Source organism: Macrosteles quadrilineatus, unplaced genomic scaffold (genome assembly GCF_028750875.1).
Source record: "Macrosteles quadrilineatus isolate MER2022 unplaced genomic scaffold, UCM_ALF_1.0 Scaffold_7__1_contigs__length_78375512, whole genome shotgun sequence".
In the NCBI taxonomy this organism is placed as follows: domain Eukaryota; kingdom Metazoa; phylum Arthropoda; class Insecta; order Hemiptera; family Cicadellidae; genus Macrosteles; species Macrosteles quadrilineatus.
The window spans coordinates 2938826-2966182 of record NW_026542600.1 but is presented as its reverse complement, the minus strand read 5'-3'; the positions used below and the strand labels follow the sequence as shown (position 1 = coordinate 2966182).

General features: G+C 35.2%; 1 protein-coding gene across 3 annotated transcripts in view; it reads left to right on the top strand.

The window, feature by feature from the left end:
• LOC128997756 (F-box/LRR-repeat protein 20-like) overlaps nt 1-27357 on the top strand; it is an 88633-nt gene that overhangs the window by 20183 nt on the left and 41093 nt on the right. For all 3 annotated transcript variants that reach the window (XM_054423418.1, XM_054423420.1, XM_054423419.1), the window contains exons 3-6: nt 7329-7458; nt 10474-10637; nt 15622-15779; nt 17972-18111. In XM_054423418.1, the coding sequence (XP_054279393.1) occupies nt 7329-7458; nt 10474-10637; nt 15622-15779; nt 17972-18111 (592 nt within the window). The remainder of the gene's footprint in view (nt 1-7328; nt 7459-10473; nt 10638-15621; nt 15780-17971; nt 18112-27357) is intronic.

Genomic DNA, 27357 nt, shown 5'->3' with positions numbered 1-27357 from the left:
TATTATTTAATGCTGAGTTATTGATATTTTACAAAAAAAAAACACACACTATAAACCTACCAGTAGCAGCAAACCTAGGTACCTGTTGAATCTAATTTTATTTAAATACAATTAATAAAACATCCAATCTAATGGAAATTTGCTGAGTCTGCAGGTTTGCTGTGGCAGAGTTGTTTTACTCATAAAATAAGCTAAAATTTTAAGATTTTATAGTATCACACTATTTAACTAAATAGGATAAATTATCATAATCCTTGAAAGTAACGGTCAATTTCCATGTGTTTCACCTATTTTTGATAAATATAAAAAACTAAATATACTTAATAACAAATAACTCAAAAACCATTGGGTTAAGAGAAAGATGGTAAATACAAAAAATGTGTATTTTTAGATGACCTACATTTTGTACATTTAGCTTTTTCCTGTATCTCTAATAATAAAGTCACTATAGCAAAAAATACAGAAATATGCCGCCATTTTCCAATATGGCGGCCGTAGCACAGCTTCAATTTTAGGGGACTTTTAGTATGTTCAAAAGGAAGGTACACCCAACATCTGTACCAAATTCCCCGGTTGTGCTAATTTTTTTTAGGTTTATGGAATTTTTATCTTATTTTTACTGCACTATTATAGATAGTGAAATTGTCGAGTCAGTCCAAAAACTGTTTATAAAAAGATTGTTCAGATTGCCTTCTAACACTCCTAATTACATACTATATATAGAGACAGGTGCTGATAAAATTTTTTTCCAAACTTTAAGAACAAATATAAATTATATAGTTAGAGTGTTATCTTTGCCTAATAGTAGATTGCCTAGAATATTAGCAAAACAGGTTATTGGAAAACATATATTTTGGTGCAGACATTGGGAAACCGTTGGGAAAACTCATGGCTTAGAGATAAATTTTGAAACTCAGGATGTCAGCGCATTGGCAATACAGTTAGGATCGCTGGCAGAAGCAATTAAAATCAAATGGAAGGATGAATGTGTAGGCCGAGCTAGGACATCTGTTTATCACAAACAGCTATTGCGAGTCGACTAGGACTAGGAGATAAGAGTCCCCTTGCCTTCAGCGAGGTTGAACTGATTTCTTGGGCGATTAAAGCTAGGGCAGAGCTGGTAAATTTAAATTATAAACCCTGGTCCGAACAAAATTTTATTTGCTCATTATGCAATCTGGAAGAGTACGAAAATACCTTTCACTTCATTGCCGTCTGTCCAATTTTGGGTAATATTAGAAGGTCTTGGTTAGGAAACAACACTTTGAGTGAGGTAGAATATTATCAATATCTAAACGGGAAGGATTGGCGTATCTTCACAAAATACCTTAGAGAAGCTTGGAAGTATAGATGGGAGCTTATAAGCGAATTTAATTTCTAAATTTTAGGTAAATGGGTCATTCTCCATGAAAGGAGCACTTCTGTGTCATTGTTGATTTACTCCTTAAATTTAAGAAAGAAACCAACAAAAATATGCATTATCATATTTAGTACTCTTAAACTAACTTAAATAATATTAAAAAATTGCAATTTCAACTTATTTAAAAAAATATATTAGCCACAGACTGTGACAAGTCACGTCCGTGGAATGTCACTACCTGTTTTTCAGGTACTTCAAAAGCTATTTTCCCCCACATAATAACATTTAATATGGGTTAAAAGTGTATTATATGGAAGTATCAACCCTGATTAAGAAGTAAGCCAATACAATTAGCAAAATTAACTATTTTTAATGTAATTATTAAGCACATAAGTCGTGTCACTAACAAAATTGTCACGTCTGTGGAAGAAGTTTGTAGTTCAAATATAATTCAGCAGATGGCAGCTGTGGCACATACTAGTGGTGGTTCTACTCCTTCAGCAGCCATTTTGAATTGACAGCATGGTTTGGACTTAGTTAAGTGATGATTAAATGTGTTTTTTGAGTGGTCCAGTAAGAAAAGTTAATCTTGTTCATGACTGTGTGTCACGTCTGTAGCTAAGATTAAGAGGTAAGTAATACAATTTTTACTAAACTATCATTAATTAATGTTTAGTGGCTATATTAGTAATCCTTAGTTTCAAGTTATTGGAATCCTAACCTCAAATACAACCTAGTATTGGTCTATTAACCTTTGATCTGTCACGTCTGTGGATGTCACGTCTGTTACTTTAAGTATTCCACGGATGTGACGAATATACCACAGACGTGACAGCATATTAAGTTATTCAGAGAATGAAGTTTCTTTTTTATATTCTACTTATTATTTTGAATAACTTATACCTAATACTTATTCTATTTATTATTACTTTATTATTTATGAAAGATCTTTTATTTTGTTTTCAATACTGCTGGTTAGTTTTTAAAATTAAAACTAGTGACCTATAGCCAGATATTTTTTCCAGATTAAAACAATTATGGGGAAGGTCGATAAGACACGTATGAGAAGGGCGAGAACTAAAATGAAAGAAGAAAATCCTGAAAAATATGAGGAACAAAAACGCAAAGATAGGGAAAAGAAACGAGCATCGAGAAAAAAAATATCCGAACTATCTGAAAGAGAAAAAAGAAAGATCAGAAAGGGTTGGAAGGAAAGAACTAGAAAGAGTCGAGAAAATAAAAAGAAAATGGCAGAGCTTATTGAAAACATAGCCACTCCTCCTGAAAGTCCTATCATGCATCTCGATAATAGGCCTAATGAAGAAAATATTTTGGCAGATCCTGTAGGCCTACCTGTCGCTGGATCAAGTTCTAGGAAAGACAGCGGTAGAAAAAGACGAAGAAAGAACAGAGATGAATTGAAATCTAAAATAAAAAAGTTGGAAGAAGAAAATAAAAAGTTAAAAAAAAGAGGGGACCGTTATAAACAAAGGTGCTACAGATTAAATTCTACCAAAGATGAGACTCCTCGGAAGTTGGTCAACAAAATGCTCAAAGGCAGCAGAAAGTGTTCTGAAGAAGTCAGAAGAAACTTACTTTTTGGAGAGGTTCTAAAGAAACAGATAAATCTGAATTTTGTCTCTGAAAGAAGTACTAACAAAAAAAGAGCTTTTGAAAGAGTTTTAACAGGGAAAATAGTTAAAAAATACAGAGTACAAAAAGAATATGTACCATTACTTCAAGAAAAATATGTTCCAACCGAAACAAGGTTACCATTGAACTCTTGAAACAAAATTGTAAAATAAAAAATGAAGTTGAAAGTTTTTTTGAAAAAGATAGTGTTAGCAGATTGACTGCTGGCAAAAAGGAAACAAAAACAAAAATAAGCAAAAAAAAACAGAAAAGGCTGCTTAATGATACAATGAAAAACTTGTACAATGAATTTATCAAATCATCAATGAACCAAAAAATATCCTACAGCACATTCTGTAAACTAAGACCATTCTGGGTTGTTCAACCTGATTATTTAAAACGGGACACATGCCTTTGCATTGACCATGAAGATTGTCTAGATTGTGCCAGCCCAATCTCAACAACAGGGGGCAATACCATTTTCCACAAGACTTGCCATTTAAAAACATTTGCTAGTGTCCATTTTATGCTAACTACTGTGTTTTCTTTACATTTTTTATTTTATGTTCTCTGTATGTAACCTTATACCATTATTAATACTTATAACTTTGTTAATCTATACCAGGTAATATTTTATGACACTTATTAAAAACTATTCATTAGCCTACAGATATTTTTTTATGTAAATTACCTTTCAAACACTAACAGCTGTTACAGCAAGAAATTGTATAACACCAAGTAGTGTCACGTCTGTGGCAGATTTGTCACGTCCGTGGATAGCGCGAAAAGAATTTTTTTTTTTTTGTTAACGGACATTTAATGAGTTGTGTAGACACCTGCAACTTATTAAATATACTTAAAGCAACAACTACACAAATTTTGCCATAGAAAATTAAAGATATAACTTTCGGAAAATTAACAGTTGAAAATGCTCCTTTCATGGAGAATGACCCAAATAAAAAAAAAACCTTGAAACTCGTTTATTTGTATCTGATTACCCTTAATTCTGTATTATGTTTTGTTATCTATTGAGTACTCTAATTGTGCTTTATTATTATTTTATTTATTGTATAAAGATGTTCATTTCTTTTGTGCTAAATGTTGTTAAAGACTCATATTCATTTTAGAAGGCAAAGATTGTGTCAACCAAACAGACGGTTGTTATCAACCATTGTTTAAAAGTGTCATGTTTTTGGATGTACTATTACCTTATCGTTGAATAAAGCACTTACTCATTTCATTTCATTTCATTTTCATTTCAATTCACTATTGTATTGACACTATTGTAATTCTTAACGAATTAATAATAAAGAATATTGTAAGTTTATTGTATTGTATTGTATTGTATTGTATTGTAAAAAAACATGGTCATGCTAAAGACTGATAATATTTAATATTGGTAATATTGGATTAACATACTATTTTAAGTGCAAACTATTGATAATTAGGTTTCCTTCTAATGTTTGGGTACTGTGGGCATACTAATAGTGAAAAAGTATCAAGACATCCTTTTCCACTCCTCGGAAAAATGAATTTTGCAAAGTGCAGTACAACAATCATGAATTGTAAACTAATAATTTGTAACTTAACCTGTTGAAGGAGCCAACGATAGAGCTCCCGATTTCGTACTCAAGCAACACCAACCCTCAGACCTTTGTTAAACAATATGGATAGAAGTGATTGTTGTTTAAAACACCATGTATTTCCCCCTGGAACATACTATTTTTATAATCATAGCTATTTGTAGTACCATTATTATCACGAACTCTTTGAAGTGTTCTTTGGCATACGCTGGACATACTGCTTCCTTCTTCTTCTCAACTGATCTGATTTCTAGACAACATTATTGGACCCGAGTAGACCCTGAGAACTGGATCTTGGGTCTGGTACTTCTTCCGAGCAGCTATCACATTCCCTTTACACAAATCATGAATAAAATGCATTTCTAAGTAATCCCGGATTAAATGAGACATGGTTGACTGTCTATCTGTGACTGACTGAAAGGTTTTTTTAGGACTTGGCTTTGTAATCTTTAGCTAAACTGTAGTTATTATATACCTGAATCTATTAACTCAGTACAGTATATTGAATCAAAAAATGATTACAAGAGTTGATTGGAAATTTACCAAGTTCATTTAAAATTAAGATAAAAAAAAATCCAAAAGCCCTCACTTGAACAAACATTACCAACAAATAAGTTTTTTGTGGTAAATGTACCCGTTTTGATTTTAGTGTCGCATCTGACCATTTATTGGTCCAGACTTTAAAATTGCTATTTTTGTAAATTTATTTATTTTCCATAAAACGAGGAATGTAAAAGGATGCCTTAATACTTTCGTCACTATAAGTACGCTCATACTACCCAAACATCAGAAGAAAACTTGATTATCGGTCATTTGCACTTAAAATAGTATGTTGAATCCATTCTTCTTCAAATGACCTGTTTTTAAAATGATCTAGGAATAAGGCTCTGAATATTTATTGAATTTCTGCCTTCGTTTTAACTTGTTACGTTTTAACTTTTACGAAGCAACTTAAGTAGAATGTCATTCAACACCCTAAGTGTTTATGTATTATTCTTAATGTAAATTTTGTGAGAATTAAAAAAATTACCTTTATTTTAACAATAAATGTCATTCTTACGTAGTAGCCTAATATAAGGTTTTTTCATAACAACTACCATTATTTAAAAAACAATCTTAATTTATCTTTTATCCTCCTACTGTTTGAGTTAGGAACCTCAAATAGGCATCATCCAATCACCATTAATATGTAGTTTGATGGATAATTTTATCAAACACTTATGACCGGACACCCTGTATAGAGAAATAGAGATAAATTTAAGTTATGGCATATTTTAACGCAAAACATAAGCAATTTAGAACTAAATTAGCTTAGTAATAAAGAGCTTTAAAAGGAAAGCCACAACCTTCACTAGCATTCAGTCAACTAACGGTTTACCTATATCTCTACTAATAATTTAGCAAGATTGAAAAACATTTAAAAGTTCGTTGTTTGCCTTTGATGATGACATTATAGCTTTATTTTTACAAGCATACTTAAACAAAGTATACATTTTCTTAAAAAGCTTGAAACAGAAAATATGGCAACAATGGCCATACAATGTTGAAGGGTTGATCAACTGTGGGTAGTAAGCTGGTCTAGTGGCAGAACGCAGGACTTTGGTCCCCGAGGTCCCGGATTCAAGTTCCGCTAATTACCAATGGATTTTATTTAGGTGATAATGCTAGGCCTATACTGGGGCCAGAGTCTAGAGCTCCACCACTGGGTTGACTGGATTATGTGGTACACTGTACAGGTTTATTGTTATTACAAATGATGTTCCTGATTTTGATTATAAATATTACTGGATTAATTTGATTCAAGACTATTTTAGTTTGTACCATTGGAAAGAAAAACTCATAAAGTTTCATTTACATTGGTTTGGGTGCATATCAGCTGTTTGTAAAGTCAATTGTTGTAAGTATTGTGTAATGGCTGAATTTGAAGGCAGGAAAGCTTTTTGCCAGTTGGAATATTACATTAACCAATCTGTTATTAGTGTGCAACGACACTTTAGAACCAGGTTTAACGATTATCCTCCTAGTAACCACTATATTGGCAAGTGACACTTGGAATTTAAGAGAAATGGCTGCATTTGAATGTTACTTGTAGTAGGGCTGAACTTAACAATGTGCTGCCTGAGATATAGAACGAGCTCGGTGGTCCGAATAATGACACACCCCTGAACTGGCCTACAAGATCTCCGGACATCACCCCCCGATTTTTTTCTTGTGGGGATACATCAAAGATAAGGCGTACACACCACTATTATCAGATAGCATACATGAGCAACGGATTACCAATGCTATCGAAACAATAGACCTAGACACACTTTTTAAAGTCTAGCAAGAGCTTGACTACATTATTGACATCTGTCGTACCACAAGGGGTTCCCGTATCGAGCATTTACAGTTCTGTGTATCTGTGTCAAAACTTTTTGAGTTTTTCAAAAGCTGTACCGGTAACCATTTTATTTCTTTGTATAACATATAAAACTATATTTTATGTATGTATGAAATCATGAACATCATTATTTGTAATAACCCTGTATTATTAGACCTGGCTTCAATGCTGTTTTTTGGCTTGTTGTACTTTTCTTTGTTTCAAGTTATAGTGTTACCTTGTCAAACCCAAAAATGTCATAAATCGAGGTTACAAAAAATCCATGAGGGAAATCGGGGTTCTAACATATTTTTTACAGTGCCTTCGCTAATGAATTTAGAACACTTTTAACATTTGTTTTCTTCCACTAAGTGTTTGGAAACTATTACAGGATTTTTTCTTACCTGGATGTAGTTTCATTATGCCGCTGTGCCCAAGTATCCCGTGCCTGGAATATACTTGCTCTTGATGGCAGCAACTGGCAGAGGATTGATCTTTTTGACTTCCAAACTGATGTAGAAGTAAGTTGAACTTTTCTTATTCTTTAAACTACTTAATTCACTGAATCAAATAAAGCAGTTATCCGTGTGGTAACCCCAGCTACCTTTATGTCTTAAGGATATGTTTCCTTATTATCTAACTGAGCTTAAAGTTAAACTCTGAGGGCATGTTGTGAATAACGTAGTCCAAAGAAAAGGGTGTAGCGTAGTAGGTAGCAGTGGCGGTTCCAAGGGGGGGGGGGGGGCTTGGACCCTGGAAAAATAGATTTAAACGTACATTTCGTCCTTAAAACACGCAATGTCATAAAGCAGACATCAATGTAGTTTTTATTAAACTTAATAAGCGATGGCAGGAGTAGTATTAAGTTCCACATAGATAAACTTTGTGGACAATAGCACAACGAATAAAACAATATTGTGCTATGGGAAGTTGTACGCATCATCCAATTTTTACAGCAGTCAGCTGTTGACATGATAGGGCAAAGACGAGCGCTGAGCGAGGACGGGGAAACAGCTGATTTCCTAAATAGTTAGTTGTTAAATTGTCTGCTAGCCACTAACTTTACACAGGCATCAATCAGCAATCAGCGGTAGCACCAGTAGCCTATTACCATTGACTAAATAAACACTACCGTAGTGTTAAGTTTATATAGTCAATGCTATTACTGAATTTGATACTATACATATTGTGACAGATATATGAAACGGAGAAAAACGTAAGGTTAAAAACGTGTCTACTTGCTTGCATGACATAAAACAGGTGAAATGGAAGGTTTTAGGACAATTGGGCACAGTTATAGCCATTAGAAATGGCTTTTAAAGTCACCAAACGGCTTTTAGGAGACATGGTTTTGTAGTATACAGTACTATATATATATAGTATACAGGCCTATGTTTTGAAATTCATGAATGTAAGTTCGTCATAGTTTGATTTTTAAAATGTCTACTTGCTCATGGCAAAGACAAATAACAGGTGAAATGGGAGGTTTTTGGACAGTTGGACACAGATATAGACATTAATAATGGCTTTAGAAAGTCAGTAAACAGATTTTAGGAGGATATGGCCGTAGCCTACAATATGTTTTGAGATTTATGAATGCAATCGTCATAGTTAGTTTTAAAAATGTCTACTTATTCATGAGAAATAAATGGGGAAATGGGAGGTTTTGCACACAGCTCTAGACGTTAAAACTGGCTGTAGAAAGTCACCCAAGGCTTTTAGGAGGATACAGTGTGTTTTGAAATTCATTAATGCAATCGTCATAGTTTAATTTTTAAAATGTCTATTTGTTCATGACAAACAACAGGTGAAATGGGAGTTTATGGACAATTGGGCACGGTTTTAGGTGTTAAAAATGGCTTTTAAAGTCACCAAACGGCTTTTAGGAGATATGGTTTTGTAGTATACAGTAGGCCTATGTTTTGAAATTCATTAATGTAAGTTCGTCATAGTTTGATTTTTAAAATATCTACTTGCTCATGGCAAAGACAAATAACAGGTGAAATGGGAGGTTTTTGGACAGTTGGACACAGATATAGACATTAATAATGGCTTTAGAAAGTCAGTATACAGATTTTAGGAGGATATGGCCGTAGCCTACAATATGTTTTGAGATTTATGAATGCAATTGTCATAGTTAGTTTTAAAAATGTCTACTTATTCATGACAAATAAATGGGGAAATGGGAGGTTTTGCACACAGTTCTAGTCGTTAAAACTGGCCGTAGAAAGTCACCCAAGGCTTTTAGGAGGATACAGTGTGTTTTGAAATTCATTAATGCAATCGTCATAGTTTAATTTTTAAAATGTCTAATTTGTTCATGACAAACAACAGGTGAAATGGGAGTTTATGGACAATTGGGCACGGTTTTTAAGGTGTTAAAAATGGCTTTAGAAAGTCACCAAACTGCTTTGAAAATTCCAAATTTTCCCCCCAAGCCCCCCAGTAGCCCCCCCTTCACAAGGTCCTAGAACCACCACTGGTAGGTAGGGTTTAACCTAAATATCTAGCCCTATTCTGGAGCCACACAATATGTCTGAGCCACAAGCTTCAGCTGAACTGATATTATCGCAATAGCAGAAAGTGTGACTGATTATGATGTTCCTGCCATCTCAGAAGATGTTAGGCCTAACAGTTTTGTCACATTGGCGGGTGACGATAATAATGCGACAATAATGATTTACCAAGTATATTCACCATTGAGTAATACAAGATTACAATATAGGGTTCTTCATTCTTACATCCATTTATACATTGCAACAAGATAGCACATACATAGTTAATAATAATGATAAAAAATAAAATTAATATAAATTAAAAGTTAGTAGCAACAACAACAAAATATACAACAATAACAAGATGTACAAATACAGATAGTCAATCAAGAACCCAAAACATAGTTACCACTGACTTATATAAGATTAAAATATATATATATATATATATAGCGTAATATGTGTGCCTAGTAAGCCATTCGTGAATCTTATTTGTAAATGATTTTAAATCTAACCATGTTAAATGATTCTCAAATTTTGTTAAACAATTTTATTTGTTGATATTTGTGAGTCTGAATATTTTTCTAACCTTGGGATTGGTAAAACTATGTGATGTCGCTAAGACTACACATGACTCGCCTTTTACCTTTTATTAAAGGATAGAAATAGCTAACTTTCTTGAATTTGAAGGTTTTAATGCACATCAATCAAAATTTAAAAGCTACTGTATGGTGCACCCTGAAACACATAAAACTGTCAACTGAAGGTGGCTAAAGGCGCTTATTTTCTGATTACAGACAGGGACAAAAAAGTGCTGGCTTAACATACGTGCTACATTCTACAGTCATACCACACGGAACTAGCACAAGATTTTACAGTAGCCTACTCGATCATCTGCTAGAAGGCTAGATAACACCTATTGCCGGATAACTGAAGATTGGATTTAATCAAGACTACTAAATTAATAATATTTAAATAGTATAAGTTTTTGTTTGGTGGAATATAGTTGAGTAGTGTCTCACATTTAGTTCCATTCAACAGGGACCTGTGATAGAGAATATTTCTCGAAGATGTGGCGGCTTCCTGAGAAAGCTGTCGCTCCATGGATGCCAGTCAATCGCCGATGGATCGATGAAGACGTTGGCTCAACTCTGCTCCAATGTAGAAGATCTCAACTTAAACCAATGCAAGAACCTAACTGACAGGTATGACTAAAGTAACAATCATAGTTCCAAAGTCAATTTTGTGTACAAAACTGCAAATTATCGGCTGTAGGTTTGTGCCAGTCAAATCGAGTAGATGTTTTCCCTCTACAAGAAACGCACAGTGAATAGAAGTTAGTGAAAGGTATTAAAGGTAGGCTTGTATATGGCATTGTCACAAATCAAATCAAATTTGGTTATCCTTTATTCATTTTTGTTCAAAATACACATGAATAGTGCCAATCAGTATAAGTATAACAAAAGAAACCTATTAATAGAGACAGCATAAAAAATCATTGACTTCATAACAACATTTGTTACATAAAAACTTAAATATGTTTTTTAAATGATCCGAGGGAAGATGAAAACTTAATGCAATCAGGCAGGCTTTATATAATTTAATACCAGAGTAGTGGGGCGAAAATTCAAAAGTATAAGATTTTTGTTTGGGACATGTAAGGCAGCCTTTATATCTGGTGTGATAATTGTCCTAACTATCAGACAATTTATAATTATAATAATTTATTTTGTTCATAAATATGTACAAATTATTGATATACAGGCTAAGAAAGGCTAGAATGTTATAAATAATTTCAAATAAACGGTATCAGCATTCTGACACATACTTTCTCCCATAAGTTTGTCAACAATCTTTATCATGTGTAAGCGGTGAGAGTAAATATACGGAAATGGGATTAGTACAATTTTGATCATAATTTAAAGGATTATAACATAAAAAATTTTTATCAAAATCGTTCGGGCCATTTTTGTGAAAACTCGATTTTCCCGATATTTTATGGGGTTTCTATGGGAAAATAACATAATCTACGATAACTTTTGAACGGTAATTTTTACAGAAATGGGATTTGTACCATTTTGTTCAGAATATAAAGGACTATGACATACTAAATTTTTATCAAAATCGTTCGGGCCGTTTTTGGGAAAATCCTATTTTTCCGTTATTTTATGGGGTTTTATGGGAAAATCCCCATTAAAAATCAAAATTTCTAAAAGATTGAAAAAACTATGAAAGTTGTAAGGACCATAACATACTATGTTAAATAAAAACGGGATTTTTTTTCTAAAATCCTATTTTTTGTTATTTTATGGGGTTTTTATGGGAAAATAACATAATTTACCATAACTTTTGAACCGTAATTTTTAGAGAAATGGGATTTGTACCATTTTGTTCAGAATTTAAAGGGCTACAACATACTAAATTTTTATCAAAATCGTTCGGGCCATTTTTGAGAAAATTCGATTTTTCCGGTTTTTTATGGGTTTTTATGGGAAAATCCCCATTAAAAATCAAAGTTTCAAAAAAATGAAAAAAACGCCTGGAGATACCATGGATTAGAACCTACATGCCAAATTTCATCAAAATCGGACCACAGGTGTAGTCTCTAGCTCTGTACACATCCAGACACACAGACACACACACACACACACACACACACACACACACACACACACAGACATCACTTCGAAAACCACTTTTTTGGGTCCAGGGGGACCCAAAACGAATATACCCACTCAAAACTCAAACTCGAAAATTTTGACGAAAACAATACTTTCTCCATATACTATGGTATAGGGGGAGAAAGTAAAATTTATGAAAAATGTTTCTATACTAGATTAGTATACTTTCTCAAAAGTAACCGCTTAATTAATGGCAACCAACATGGATTTAGGACTGGAAAGTCGACCAAAACGGCAACTATACAATTTATTGAGTCCATTATTGATGCCATCGATAAGGGATAAATGTATTGGACTATTTATGGACCTACAAAAGGTATTTAATAGAGTCTCTCATAATACTTCTATTGCTATTGCACTGTAAATATTAGAATAATTATGTTTGCCACACAATGTAATAATAATTGTCAAAAGCAACGAATAACATAAATTCTGCAAGAGCAAAGGCTACAAAACAAGGTAACGTAATAAAACAGGGTGGAGCAGAGGAAACGCATACTTTTCACTATTGAATAGCTTTGAAACGGTTCGATAAAATTAATGAAAACAAGCATTAAATGATAGATTTTTTTATGCAAATTTGAAATATACATATTTTGATTAGGTTATGGTTAGGAGATGACGTCCTTCTTGTTGGATACAAATTTGGAACCTCTCCTGAAAGTTACGAACAGCTCTCTAGTGATGTGGGCAGCCATATAGTTATACTTCGCCGAGAGAGGGGGGGGCAGCGGGAACATTGCTCAAGGGCCCATGCCTACAAGGGGCCCAGGCTGGGCCTGGCATAAAATATAGTATCTAGTTATAACTTTAAAATATAATAACAAATATTGCTGGACATATTTTTTCAATAATTTCACAATCCATGTTGTATTTTAAATCAAATATTTTTAACGCCTTCTTAAGATTTATTGATTATAATTGTTACAAAAGTTATAAGGCTTTTTGCGTAAGCTGTGGGGCACCGGCACTGATGTCATATTATTACCAACCATGACGGGTCGTAGGATTGAGTAGCCACCAGGGGCAATTTCAGCCTGAGGGAAAAAGGGAAATTTCGGGCTTTGGCGAGGGAGAAACTGTCTAAGCCAAGTGGAAGCACTGGTTTAGTGTCGTTTTGATTGTGCATTGAGGTTATTGTTTTGTTCTGCTGTTTACCGTGGGTGTGGTGGCGTTGCCGGTGTTAGTATGACGATCTATTGTTTTGTTCTGCTGTTTACCATGGGTGTGGTGGCGTTGCCGGTGTTAGTATGACGATCTATTGTTTTGTTGTGAAATGACGATTGTTTAGTGTCAGTTGGTTGTTTTGTTGTGCATTGAGGTTATTGTTTTGTTCTGCTGTTTACCGTGTGTGTAGTGGCGTTGCCGGTGTTAGTATGACGATCTATTGTTTTGTTGTGAAATGACGATTGTTTAGTGTCTAGTTTATTAATTAAAAAACTGCGCATTTCTGAGAGTTTTGTAACTCTGACTAAGGACCTAAAACTATAATTGTTTATCCATATACATATTACCGTATTTACGTGTGACCTTTTTCACCCAAAATTGCTTAATGTATGCATTAAAAGGAATATATGAATTTGTTTACTCGTAGACCAACCATTAATAAACTTGTAACTAGTTTTGATTTTTAAATAGTGCCTTTATTATGTATTGAACCTTTGTATTAAGATATTTAATTTACCATGAAAATAACCTAGTAACTCTTAGTGGGTTTCTTTGACCAAGCATGGCGTTGGCTTGGATTACCGGGTGCCTGGTAACCGGCAGTGAAAAGTATTTGAGTATGAAAATATAGACATCTCTAACTAGCTTTTTATTACAAAAGCGAGAGATCTTTAAATAACAGATTTCTTTTGAAAAAGAAAAGAAAAGAAAAGTCCTTTATGGTCTTAAAAATGTATTTAAAATCTGAGATAGTTTTGCAAAGTTCATTGGATTTGTCATGAAAAAAGAGAATAAATTGATGGCCATTTGCTGGTTTGAGGGTATAACTATTGTGAAACATGGTGGATTAAAAACTTGAGAAACTCGTGACAAATACCTATACACTAAAAATTGGGTATTTAAGATTTTAAAGCGTGTATTTACGATTTTAGCCGAAGGTTTTGTAGAGTTTATAGAGGATCAATATGTAAAAAATAACAATTTTTAGTGCAAAACTTTAAACATTATGTAGGTAGCTTAAACAGTTTTAATGTTTATTAACTTATTCACAATTGATGCATTTTGTAGTAAATGAATTTATTTGGGTGAAATATTGTACAAAAAAGTTGCATTATATGTGTTAAATTCCTAATATTTTGACTAACTTTAATAAAATATATATATAATAAACACATTCCCATGCTATTTAATGGGAAAATACCATAATAAAACTTCTGTCTAGTGTGTTGCTGCATTATCATGAATACCCGGGTATTTTACATCTCTAGCTCTCTCCAACATTTCATTTGGCACGGCTTCAATTTCCTGACAAATGTATTGATTGTACAAGGCTTGTTTATGTAGACTCTTGATTTCAAATATACCCACAAAAATAAGTCAAATTGGATGAGTGAGGGGGCAGCAAACATCATCATTTCTCTAACCTGAATAAAATGACTTGGGAACATTTTGTCAAACCACTTCCATGGATGATTGTTGTGTGAGCTGATACCATATTTCTCTCATGTTCAAGTTATTTACGAAGAAAGTTGTATAGCATTTCAACATAGCAAACTGATGTCACAATAACTGCAGTTCATTCCTCTTGGATATGGTCCAACAATTCCCATCTTTGAAATGCAGCACACACACTGTTACTTTTAAACTGTGGAGAGGTCTTTGGTGCAAGTTCTTCGACGCCCAATACTGACAATTTTGTACATTGAGGTAACCGTCCTAATGAAAATGTGCTTCATCAATCATAAAGATTGTAGCATCTGCATCTTCCGTGAAAATTTTGTCCATTGCGTGACAAAATTCTTGCGCTGCACAACATCCCCTTCACTAAGCTGCTGGACGATCATTATCTTGTAAGGGTGGACCAATCATTATGTAAGATGAGAGAAGAAAAAGACATGACACACCCAGCGCTACAGCCTGTCATCTAGCTGATCGCTTTAAACTAGTAACAACTGACGTTCTCCCTTGGTCTACAATTTTGGAGTTTGTACTGAACGGTTAAGACCGGGTTGTTTATTTTACATCACAGATCCAGTACATGCTGCAACCCATTGGAGTACAGTATTTTGATCAAGCACTGCCCCTTGGAAAGACGTTGCACTACGGAATTATTATTTCCAAAGTATTGCTCGACAACAAACATGCAATGCTCTACGCTCCAACCCTCCGTAGCGGCTGAAACTACGTTGTATGGGCAGTCTGCCAACATTCATTCGAGGTCGTCGTCAAGTACTAGCAATAAAAAAAAATGTGTTTCCTCTGCTCCACCCTGTATTTGTAGCTCTTGTCATTGGGAATATAAATAAAAACAGATTATATATTGTTGTTTAATATTGCACAGCACATGTCAATCGCTGAGCAAACACTGCCCAAAGCTGCAGAAGCTAGACCTGGGTTCATGCTGTGCCATCACAGATTTGTCTCTAAAGGCTCTCGCAGATGGCTGCCCTCAACTGACTCATCTCAACATCTCATGGTGTGAAAACATCACAGAGTGTGGTGGGTGGCTTGCTACTTGTACTGTAGTCATACTTTATCAGTTAATTATTTGTTTCTATTGAAATGTCTAGTGACATAGAAGTGTTCTTATAAAGAAAGGATAAAATGAAATACAGTGGACTCCTGATTATCCACGAGTGCATTAACCACGATCGCAAAAATTCAAAATAGAAATGTATATTATGCAAAATAAATGTACACTATACAGCAAGGACCAAGATGTTTAAAGTGAAGATGCTCATTATCTTGTAAGCAGACTATAGTTACCTTTTTTTACACACTTCACCGACCACCGATTACAACCAATGAGTTGATAAGTTACGTTCATGTGGGTTTTAATTTTTGTTAATACTAGGCTAATGTTATTTGTTTTCTGAATAGAAGTGTGTGAAACAAAGTTTAAAGGTGCAAAATAATTCACACTGCAATTAAAATGTTTGATTATTACTTGCCCTTTTTTAAAGCTTAACTATAGGCTACTTAAAAAAACAATGTTAGTGTTTTCCTGGGTATTTTATGTTAGGTTTGCATTATCCACAATCACTCAGCCACTCATTATCAAGAGTAATGAGGAGTCGGAAAATATGTTGCAACCTTAGGTTACTATAATCAAGGTTACTGACCTTTCTGTATCCACAGTTCAATCCGTAGTTCAGTATTTATCTTCCATTATCAGGTAGGGGTGGGAAAATTGTTCATAAAGACTCATCAAACCATTAGGTACATAAAGTGCAAAAACCCATTACTAGAAATCAGAAATCAGAAATCTTTATTCAGCATTGATCATATTTCACATGAAAAAGGCTTCGTCATATAATATAGGCTAAATCTATCATAATACTAAGGAAAAGAAAATCTACACATATAACAATCATAAAACTATATAATACCACTGACAATAACAACAACATTTCTTAGTAAATTCTATCTACAAATTAATCTAGGATCACAGGACAGTCTAAAAACTCAGTTAAACAATAAAACAGATTTTTTAATAGCCAATCGTGAATTATCCCCTTGAAAACTTTGACTGGTGCAGTTCTAGCATATGAAGGAAGCTAATTAAAAAATCTAATGCAGTTAATTTTGCGAGATGATTCGGTTTTGGCTAATCTGTGCAATGGGATATCAAGTCTCACCTTCCCTCTTGTGTTGTGGTTGTGTATGCTCTCTATTGTGACAAATTCTTGTAAGTTCATTTTGATGTGCATTAATGAGCAAAGAATATATAAATTTACAACAGTGAGTATTTTAAGTTTAATAAATAATGAATCCCAAAAGAAACAGCTCAGTAAATGCTCATTCTCTACTAGGCCTACACACACACATACTAAAAATTGTGTTTGACATTGAGGTTATGTACCGGCCGGCGATAGACTTGTACTTTGACTTAGTTTTTGTACTGAAACTGCAAGAGACATTGCGCCATTGAGAAAAAAAAACTTCCAAAATACCGGTAATCGCGTACCATACAGATTTTGTACCAAGAACCGAGGTACAAAACAATGTACCCTACCGAACCGATTATTATGTTTTTTGTTGCATGAATATATAAATAAATAAATAACCGTACTGACCTTAAATTTTCTGTAACACAGGCCTTTACCCATCTAATAAAGTGGCACTTTGATCTTTTGACGTGACATTTATTTTACAAACAGTTTTTAGGGATGTTTTAATTTCTTATTGGAATGGAGGAATGTTTGTTTGTAGGCCCGAGTTTATTAGTACGTTCCTTATATAGGACATGGATTCTTAACCTACTGATTCACAAAAATTAAAATTCTTGTAATTATGTTTTTGTTAGTGCAACACAATTGAAATTTAAAAATATTGTTTATGCTATCTCTAAATACCTTAAATACACTTTATTAGTACTTGAGGAAAATAGTGATTGTTTACATATGCCTCCTCGGTGTTTTGCCTATAATTTATTTAAAATTTAATTTATATTGCTTTATTTTTATTTTAGTAGCCTAGTTCATATATGGTGTTTTTCTAAACATTATTTCTCATTTTGTTTCTTAATCCAGATTTTACTCTTTACCAATGGTAGGTCTGCTATCCTCTCATGTCTTGGTGAGTCTACAGTAAAATAGTCTACAAAAATAACATTATTTAAATAATGCAAGAAATAATAAGTGTATTAAATCTCTAGGGGACACAGGTAATAGTTTTTTGATTTTGTTTAGGTGTAGAAGCATTAGCTCGGGGATGTAAAAAGCTGAAGTCTTTTAACTCAACTGGTTGCCTACAAATCACTGACAAAGCCATCAGCTGTTTGGCCCAGAAATGCCACGGACTGCAGGTGGTGAACCTGAAGGGCTGTATTGTAAGTAGCAAATAAATTACTGCTCCGTACTTCCTAATTCTGCATCCTGATCTTGGAACAGCCAAAGATTTTCCTCATTACAGTACAACTCAAGTTAACTCTAAATTTCCAAATCGCTTACAGAATGAATTTTAAAAACCGAATCTAAAGTAAAAAGAATTGTTAAAGAAGGAAGAAGCTGTGTTCGCAATAAAATCTTGAACATCTTCCTCAGTCTTGTAGGAATCATCATTGTCTCCCACGGCAGCCAAAACATTATTATCGGCTTCTGCAATCATAGCTAATGCGTAAATTCTAGTGTCAAATCTTTGAATAATACACGGCAATAACAATAATATCCATATATAATTCATATATATAATTGGCCAAGACCTCACTACACTACAGGCCGGAGTCAAGCCGCAGTGACATCACACATCTCGCTGAAAATACACATGGATAAAGCAGGGTTTGGTGTCTCTGATTGTCAATATAAATTAGTAACATATATAGTCAGTTTTTCATCGTAATAGACCTGCAAGTACAACAACCCAAAATAACCCCCTCACTATGTTTCTCCGGAGCCGGACAAAGAAAATTGGGACTATGAGGAGTGATATATTAAATAATTCCGAGGAATCTCCACCAGAGGTATCTGCATTATGTGGTGTCTGCGGGATTACTGTTCCAGAGGATGTAGCCATTTGTTGTGATGGTTTTTGCCAACAGTGGCATCATGCTGAATGTATCAATATGGACAACAAAACATATGCAGTTATCAATGATATTGCGGATCACGTCAAATGGTTTTGTAATAAATGTGATTCAAAGTTCAAACAAATGTTAAAAAAACAAGAAAAAATAGATGACAACTGTAACTGGCCTAGTGTTTTAAACATAGTTTTGGCTGAACTTGAATCTAATAGCAATAATAATTTAGCATTGTGTGGGCAAATGGATGTCCTTTTTGCACAGTACGAAAAATTAAGTGCTTAAGTTAAAGAACTGAGAGCATCGACTGCACTTACTCCGACTGTGGAAAAAACTTTGCATTCTGTTGAACATTGGCATAGATTGGATAATACTCTATCAATCAAATTCTTTATTTCATAAAATGTACAGATTGGTACATGAAATTGTGTCAACATAAGTTTTCTTATCTAGATCGCTAAACCTAGGGATTTTACAGTAGTCAAAACAGAATATTATATAACAATTAATGACCTTCAAATTGATTTTCCTTTCTTGAAATAATAATAAGTCCAGCTGATTAATACATCAATTGCAAATTAAAGTAACAGAAAACAAACATAGAACAAATCAATGGAGATACTTAAATGTTTTAGTTTTTTAGTGATTTTCAATTACAAAAAAAATTCCTGAATGGAGTAAAATACCGATTCAATTAAAAATCTTTTTAATGATTTTAAAATTTATTTGGATTTTTCTCCAATTTTAAAGTTTCTGGAAGGTGATGTAAAAATTTGTTTCCTAAATAACTAGTTTTTTTTCTTATAAAATTCCAAATTGTGCTGCTCTACCAATCGGTGTGATCTTGTGTTATATTTATGAATATGGTTACCTATTGCAATTTTATCATTCATCAAAACAAATTTAATTGACTCATAAATGAAAAGACTGTAGACTGTGAAGATTTTATGTATACAAAAGACATGCCTTACCGAGGCCGTTGATCTTAAATTCAACATTATCCTCAATGCCCTTTTTTGCTGGAGCAAAACTCTGTCCATTTTTTTTTGTGGTAGATCCATAGACACAGACGCCATAGGCAACATGTGAATGAATTAATGCATAATAGACTGCTTTTAACGTTTCAATATTACATGATGTAGCAATTTTTCTCAATGTGTAAAGGCTGCCGGATGTTATTCTAATAAGATTGTTAATATGATTATCCCATGCCAGATTTTCATCTATGATTAAACCTAAAAATTTTGAGTGGTCTAATTGGTTCAATACATGATTATCAACAAATATTGTAGGCTTTATTTTGTTCCTAGTTTGTTTTGTTGAAAATGATACAAAATTGGATTTTTCTGAATTTAGAAGGATATTCCTGTTATCTAAAAAGTCTTTAATTAATGATAAGCCAATATGGGATGATATTTCAATATTATTTTCAGTGTCAGCAGAGACAACCACATTTGTGTCATCTGCATAAAGACATATTTTTGTATCTCTGCCCCAAGTGACTTCTGGTAGACCCTTCAGGTAACAAAGGAACATTAAGGGACCTAAAATCGATCCCTGAGGGACTCCATATTGCACTGTTAATGGGCGAGAGGTACAAGTCTCTTTATACTTAAACTTATACTTTAACTCTATGCAAGACAATGACTGGTTCTGCTTATGCTGTTAAACAACACACTGTCAGTGTTGACAACCAAATCAATGACTACCCTAGCCCTAACCTAACCTACTCAAGTGTTGTGTCTAATAGTAACAATAACTTTGTTAAGAGGCAAAAACCTGAATCTACCCATCTTAATAGTGATAATCGTGATGATGACACCTTTCACACAGTCACATACAGGAGAAAGAGACAATTTAGGCCGAATAATCCCAATTTGAAGAATAAAACCATCATTCCTGGTTAGTCATCAAAACCCAAACCTTTTGGTACCAAAGTGGGTGGCGATGTTAAGCTGAAACCAGCAGAGAAAATGATATGGATTTTTGTGTCACGTCTGGATCTTTGTGTCAGCCTACGGTGACCAAGGCTGATATGAAATCTTATCTGACTGGCTGCAAAATAGGTAATTTTGTGTGTAAAGATGTTCGCTCCAGGTTCGATACATACAAATCCTTTAAGATAGGAGTGAAAGAAGGCCTTAATGAGAAAGTGTTAAGCACGGAGTTTTGGGATGAAGGAATTCTTGTAAAAGAATATGTACCTGATTGATGTATTGATCAATTGATAATATTGAGTAATATTGATCGATTGATGTACCAGCGACCAGAGGACTAGGCCTATTTGATTCCTGCGGTACTAGAGACAGTCAAGTCAAGTCAAGTCAAAATGATTTATTCCATAAAATAATAACAATATTACAATACATTGTAAGTAGGGGTCTGCGGTACAGAAAATTTAAGGTCGGTACGGTTCGGTACGGTACAATATTTTGTACCTCGGTTCTCGGTACAAAATCGGTACGGTACGCGGCTACCCGTATTTTTGCGGTTTTCTGGTCAGAACTGTATTTAAACCATTATTTTTAACTTTAATACATTGACATAACTATGAAAATGGATAGTATCCTACAGTCATGGTTTTCTAACAACAATTACTGTACCAGACATTATTAAAACAAAACCTTTTACTACTACGAGGATTGTGTCAAGAAAAATCACAGTTAAGATAAAGGCTTTACCTATTTTACTCTGAGATACTTTGAATAGCCATGATAAAAGTGGTTTTAAAAATGTAATAAGAGTTTTTAGGAACAAACATGTTTGAAACATTTATTGACAAGATGATTTAACAAAACTGGTAAATTATTTCCAACCAACACAATGTCTAGTTGTTTTAAAAAAAATTTAAAACATATAGGCCTAAAAGCATTCAGTACAATGACAGTGTAGTTGCCAGCTGTTCACTAGAGGTTATGATGAAGTAATGGCAAAGACCATATTTTTGTATCAGCTTCAAGACTAGTTATAAGATGGATACAACTCTTTAAAAGTTTTTTTCTGAAACTAAAATTTGGATTATCACAGAGTAAGATTATTGTCTTTTCATTTACAAAGTTAACATCCACAATATCAATCAAATCAATCATTAGTTTATCTTAGGCTCAATCCAATTTTCTTAGTATATTTTAAAGCTCTTCCAAAGAATCAAAAGACCCAGGCCTAGACCTAATTATTTAGGAGGGCCTATATATAAATTGATTAGGTTACAATGAGGGTAGCAAAATCACTATCTAGTTCATAAGATTTAGACCTTCAACACAACACAAAAATACAGGAAACTAAAAAACATTTTAAGCCTTAAACAGCCACATCTAACAATATAAGACAAGATACAGAACATGTAATGACATAATTTGAGACCGAGTAGGCTTGAATAACAAAACAAAAATTATGCAAACAACAACAACTATGCTTGTCAATAGAAAGATAAAATATCTATAACAAATATTTTAACTTATAAAATAAGATTGTAGATTAGTTTACAAGTTTAATATGTAGCCATAAACAGTTTTATGGCAGTAGGCAATGGCCAGCGGCAAATTGAATATCTACGAAAATACTGACTGAGTTAGAGATAACATTTAACAGTCATCATAAAACTATTATTGTTATGATAAAATAGAATTGGAGAAAGCCGTAAAGAAATAAAAGTGATAAAACTCGACAGTTCTTGGAAGTACTTGAATACAACAATTATTGTCGTGATAAAATGTTAATGGATTTGGAACTGATAATGGGGTTTTTATTGCATCACCCTAGTAATAAATTATGAAGATCGTAAACAAACGTCACTGATAAGACTTTTATGTGCTCGGAACCAACTGTCGTTGACTATGATAGTAAACTGAAAGTAATTTATTATTATAATTAGGCTGTACCGAACCGAATTTGTACCGTGTTAAATGCTGTACCGAACCGATGACGGTAATTAAGCTTGTACCGTACCGTACCACATTTTCGGTGCACCGCAGACCCCTAATTGTAAGTAAAAGGAATTATTCCCCCGAATAGACTATTGATCCGTGATCGGGGGAAGAGTTAACAATATCATCAGTCTATGGGTATTGTAAAATTGTTTTAATCACTGCACTTTTTTATTCTAAGCACCAAAATTAAATAAATCTAAGCTCTAAACTAAATAACTGTATTTTAAATGCTAACAAAAATTTTAATTCTAAAATGAGGGGAATTACTTTTTAACATTAAACACAACGTTGCACTACCCCGCACAAGACTCAGCCCATTGTATTTACTCCAACACAATGAGCTGAATCCCATACAGAACAATACGGATTACAATGTGTTTCAAGTAAAATGAAATAAAAAAATGTGGCCAATGACTGAATCATGACAATATCAGACATCTGGGATATAGACCGACTGGATCAAAGCCTCTGCAGCAGCCCGCCCGATGTGCGCGAGCCACTTGCCGATCATCCGCTTATCAGCAACACTGCAACTCTCAGCCTCAATAATGTTTGTTGAAAGATTACGGTACAGGACGTGAGCAATATAAAATGAATTTTTGTTAGTGGTCGTAAGAATAGATTTTGTGCAACTGAAGATAAAGTTTAAACAATTTCTTGTAGGGTACCTATGGTGAATCTCAGAAAATATTTGTTCTTTATTGGATTTAATGAATAATAATAATGTTCTAATGAAAAGCTGTCTGACGTTTAGTACTGGAAAATCAAGGAAAAGTGTTTGTAGTGAACAGAAGGGAAAAGACTTGTTGAAGATATTCTACATTAACATTCAAGGTTATGGAGGGATTCTTATCTAACTCTGACTTTGGGATGATATGTCTTAGTGAACACTGGCTCAAGGGTGAACAGGTTAACCTTGTATTCCTGACAATTTTGTTGTTGTGAGCAAGTTTGTCTTATACTTATAACATTCTAAACGTAAGTAAATTTTGCATTGAATTACAGTTTGAAGCAACCACAGTTGAATTATCTGCTGCTACACGTTATTATAGAGCTTGCGGCGAGTCAGTGTATTCTGTCAGCGGACCCAAGATTCGAATCTCGTTAATTGAATCTTGAATCTGAATCTTTTCTTAGGATTCGGTGGATTCGAGATTTGTCTTCGACACATCCCTAATCATGAGACACAACATTACAATGGCATGATTGACTAAAGACACGAATAAATTAAAGAAGCTTCATCATACAACAAAACAAACAACACAGAGAACGTGAATATGGCGCCGCACAACGTTGTGTTTTACGGCGAGGTGGGCTCAGTTCGGCGACTTGTGTGACGTAGCGCCCGAAGTGGAGGGGGTAGCTCCGGCCTGTAGTATAGTGGGGTCTTGGCTTGACTCACACCTCGACTAAACATCATATAAAGATCACTTGTTGAATGTACAATATAATCTGTAAAAATGTTCTCCTTATGTTTTTAACTCTTAGTTCAAAATTCATACAGTACCAAAAATGAAGTATATATTTTTTTTTGTAGATTCTTCTAGTTCGGCTTCGGTTAAATCGGCCGCCGGATGGTCTGGCCGGTCTAAGGGCCATGAATCACAGCGTCACGGGCGAATGGCCTTTGACAGGATTCAACTTGAATGTTAAAATGTTGAAATTAAAACAACTGGCAATACTGACACTGGTCTGTAATTGTCAGGATTTTTTTACTGTTGTTTTTTTTTATGGATTGCACTTGCATGTTTCAATTGGTTTGGGAAGATCCTCTTGTATAAGAACTGACTAAGTGACTAATTCAAAATGACAAAGGCTGTCTAATGTATTAATCATTTCATTTTGTTAGAACTTTTACAGGAATTTTGTCCCATCCAACTGATTTTTATCTTTCAAATTTGCTATAACTTTGTTAATCTGATTCCTTGTTATTTATACAACTCCTACCAGCCTATTTTGAAATTAAGCTGCTTGAATTGCTCCCTACACTAATGAACATTTCATTAACTTTACAAGACATTTCATCTATTCAATTCAATTTAATTTTTTTATTTACGGCATAAACCAGTTGACAACATTAGTACAAGTATTTTTGCAATTGACAAGATAACAGGTGTACATTTAAGCAACAAGCAGGTACATTATAACAAACAACAACTTTTTGACAATTAGCCGTATTCAACAATCTAAAAATACGAATTTGAGCAACATAAAAAGAGTGGCACAAAGGCGACAAAAAAAAGAAAAAAAAAATAACAAAACTGCCTTAAGTAATGAGCCAATGTATGACTTGACTTACGGTTACAATGAAACAAAACAAGACAAAACAGTTGGCATTATTAAGGCAAGACAATGTGACTAGCAATGATAACAATAAAACAGTGGGGACATCTCAAATATCTCAATATAATTACTTTATCTAAAAAGTTTACCTGATCAAAACCAACATTAGTAACTTTTTTGTGTAATCCTAATTCAGACCTAACTATATGACAACCAGCTTTGCTTTTAGCATTTGCTATGAATTTACTATTGTCGATTCTTTTGGCAGCCCCACAGACCTTGATTGATTGATTGATTCTGTAGGGGCGGACCTTGTCCTGTTGCACGTCAGCCACTGATGGGCTTTTTGCGCTCCCCACATGGTACTTCAGAGTCCGTCAAACCTGAGTTGCTTAATGAACTCAAGCATCCTGTCAATGAGCTCCTCCTGAGGAAGGTGTCTGCCCCTTGTCATTGCACCAAGAGTACTGTGCCTTACCTCATTCAGAGCTGTGCAGTCGTAGAGTAGGTGATCAGCAGTCTCCTCTGATTGCCCACATTTCCTACACGCAGTGTCACCATTGTGGATCCTCAAGCGATGCAGGTGTAATTTCAGAAAGCCATGTCCAGTGACCATTCCTGTGATCTGTCTGAGTCGCCTTCTGTCCAAGCGTAGGGCATTGGAGGCGACCGTCTGGGAAGGGGAGAAGAGGGTGAGCTTACTTACCCTATGGTGCTGAAGCCTAACCCATCTTTTCCTGTGTTCCTCCTGAGCCCATGCCATGACTGAGTGACATGCATGCCCACGAGAGATTCCACAGAAAGGCTGTGGTCCCACGAAGTCTGAGGCTGACGCGACATTTGCTAGCCTGTCAGCCACCTCATTCCCTTCTATCCCTGAGTGCCCAGGGACCCAACAGAGCGTTACCTTGTTGCGCCTGCCCAGGTCACATACCGCAGAAAGGCAGTCCCAGACCACCTTAGAATTGAATTCATAGGAGTCAAGCGCTTTGAGCGCAGCCTGGCTGTCTGTAAAAATGGAAATGTTGATGTCCCTGAAGCCTAGCCTCAGGTTTTCCCTAGCACATACCATAATTGCAGTCATTTCGGCCTGGAACACAGTTGGGTGAGTGCCCATAGGAAGACAAATGTCCACCCCGTTCTGCACTCCATGAATTCCAGCCCCAGTCCCACTTCTTACCTTAGAACCATCAGTATACCATTCAAGGTCGCCTTGTGGAAGAGGATTCCCACCGGACATCCACTCATCCCTGGACGGAAGGAGGACAGTGAATGGTCTGGCGAAGAAGAATCGAGTCGGCATGTGATCCGAGGGCATGTCCATTACCTCCCCTCTTACCTGCTGAGTGATCCGAGAGTGACCTCGGGATCCTCCAACATCCAACCAAAGGTTTTCACACTGGAGTCTGTAGGCAGTCCTCCTCGCAGTGACCTTGACATACAGGTCAATCGGAGTGAGGTTGAGAAGGCAGTCCAGTGAGGCTCCCGGACAGCTGCTCATTGCGCCCGTGATGATGAGACAGGCGAGTCTTTGGACGGCAGCCAGATCTCTCACCGCCGACACTGAGTCCATCTTGGGCCACCACACGAGTGAGCCGTATGTCATGGCGGGCCTTACCACGGAGACAAATAGCCAGTGCATGAGCACCGGCTTGAGCCCCCAGGTTCCTCCCACCATCCGTCTGCAGGCCATGAGTCGATCAATGACCTTTTGGAGTTGTGGCCCCCATTGCAGCTTTCGGTCCAATACCACCCCCAGGTACTTTACCTGATTCTGCATTTCAAGCACTGTGTCTTGTAGTCTCAGAGGTCCTATGCCATTTAGATCGCGCCTCCTCGTGAAGGGGATAACCGCCACTTTGGAGGGGTTGATAGAAAGGCCTACCTCTCTGCACCATTGTCCAACTGACCTCAAGGCTGTGTTCATGAGGTCGGAGACCGTGTTATTGAATTTGCCCATAACTAGTATCACAATGTCGTCCGCGTATCCTTGAACGAATACACCACTATCACTGAGAGATCTAATTAAGTCGTCCACAACAAGGTTCCAGAGAAGAGGAGAGAGTACACCCCTCTGTGGACACCCTCGTGTGGTCCTGGCCTCCAGAACCTCATTGTGAAGAGAGAGTCTTACCTTCCTCCTCTTAAGTAGAGACTCTACCCACCTGCACACCACCTCATGGAATCCACGAGCTCTGGCAGCATTGATTACAGCCTGGGTTTCAGTGTTGTCAAAGGCGCCCTGGATGTCAAGGAACGCCCCAAGGGCAATCTCCTTGAACTCAAACGCCTTGTCGATTCTGCTTACCAGGTGATGTAGGGCAGAGTCACAGGATCTTCCTGG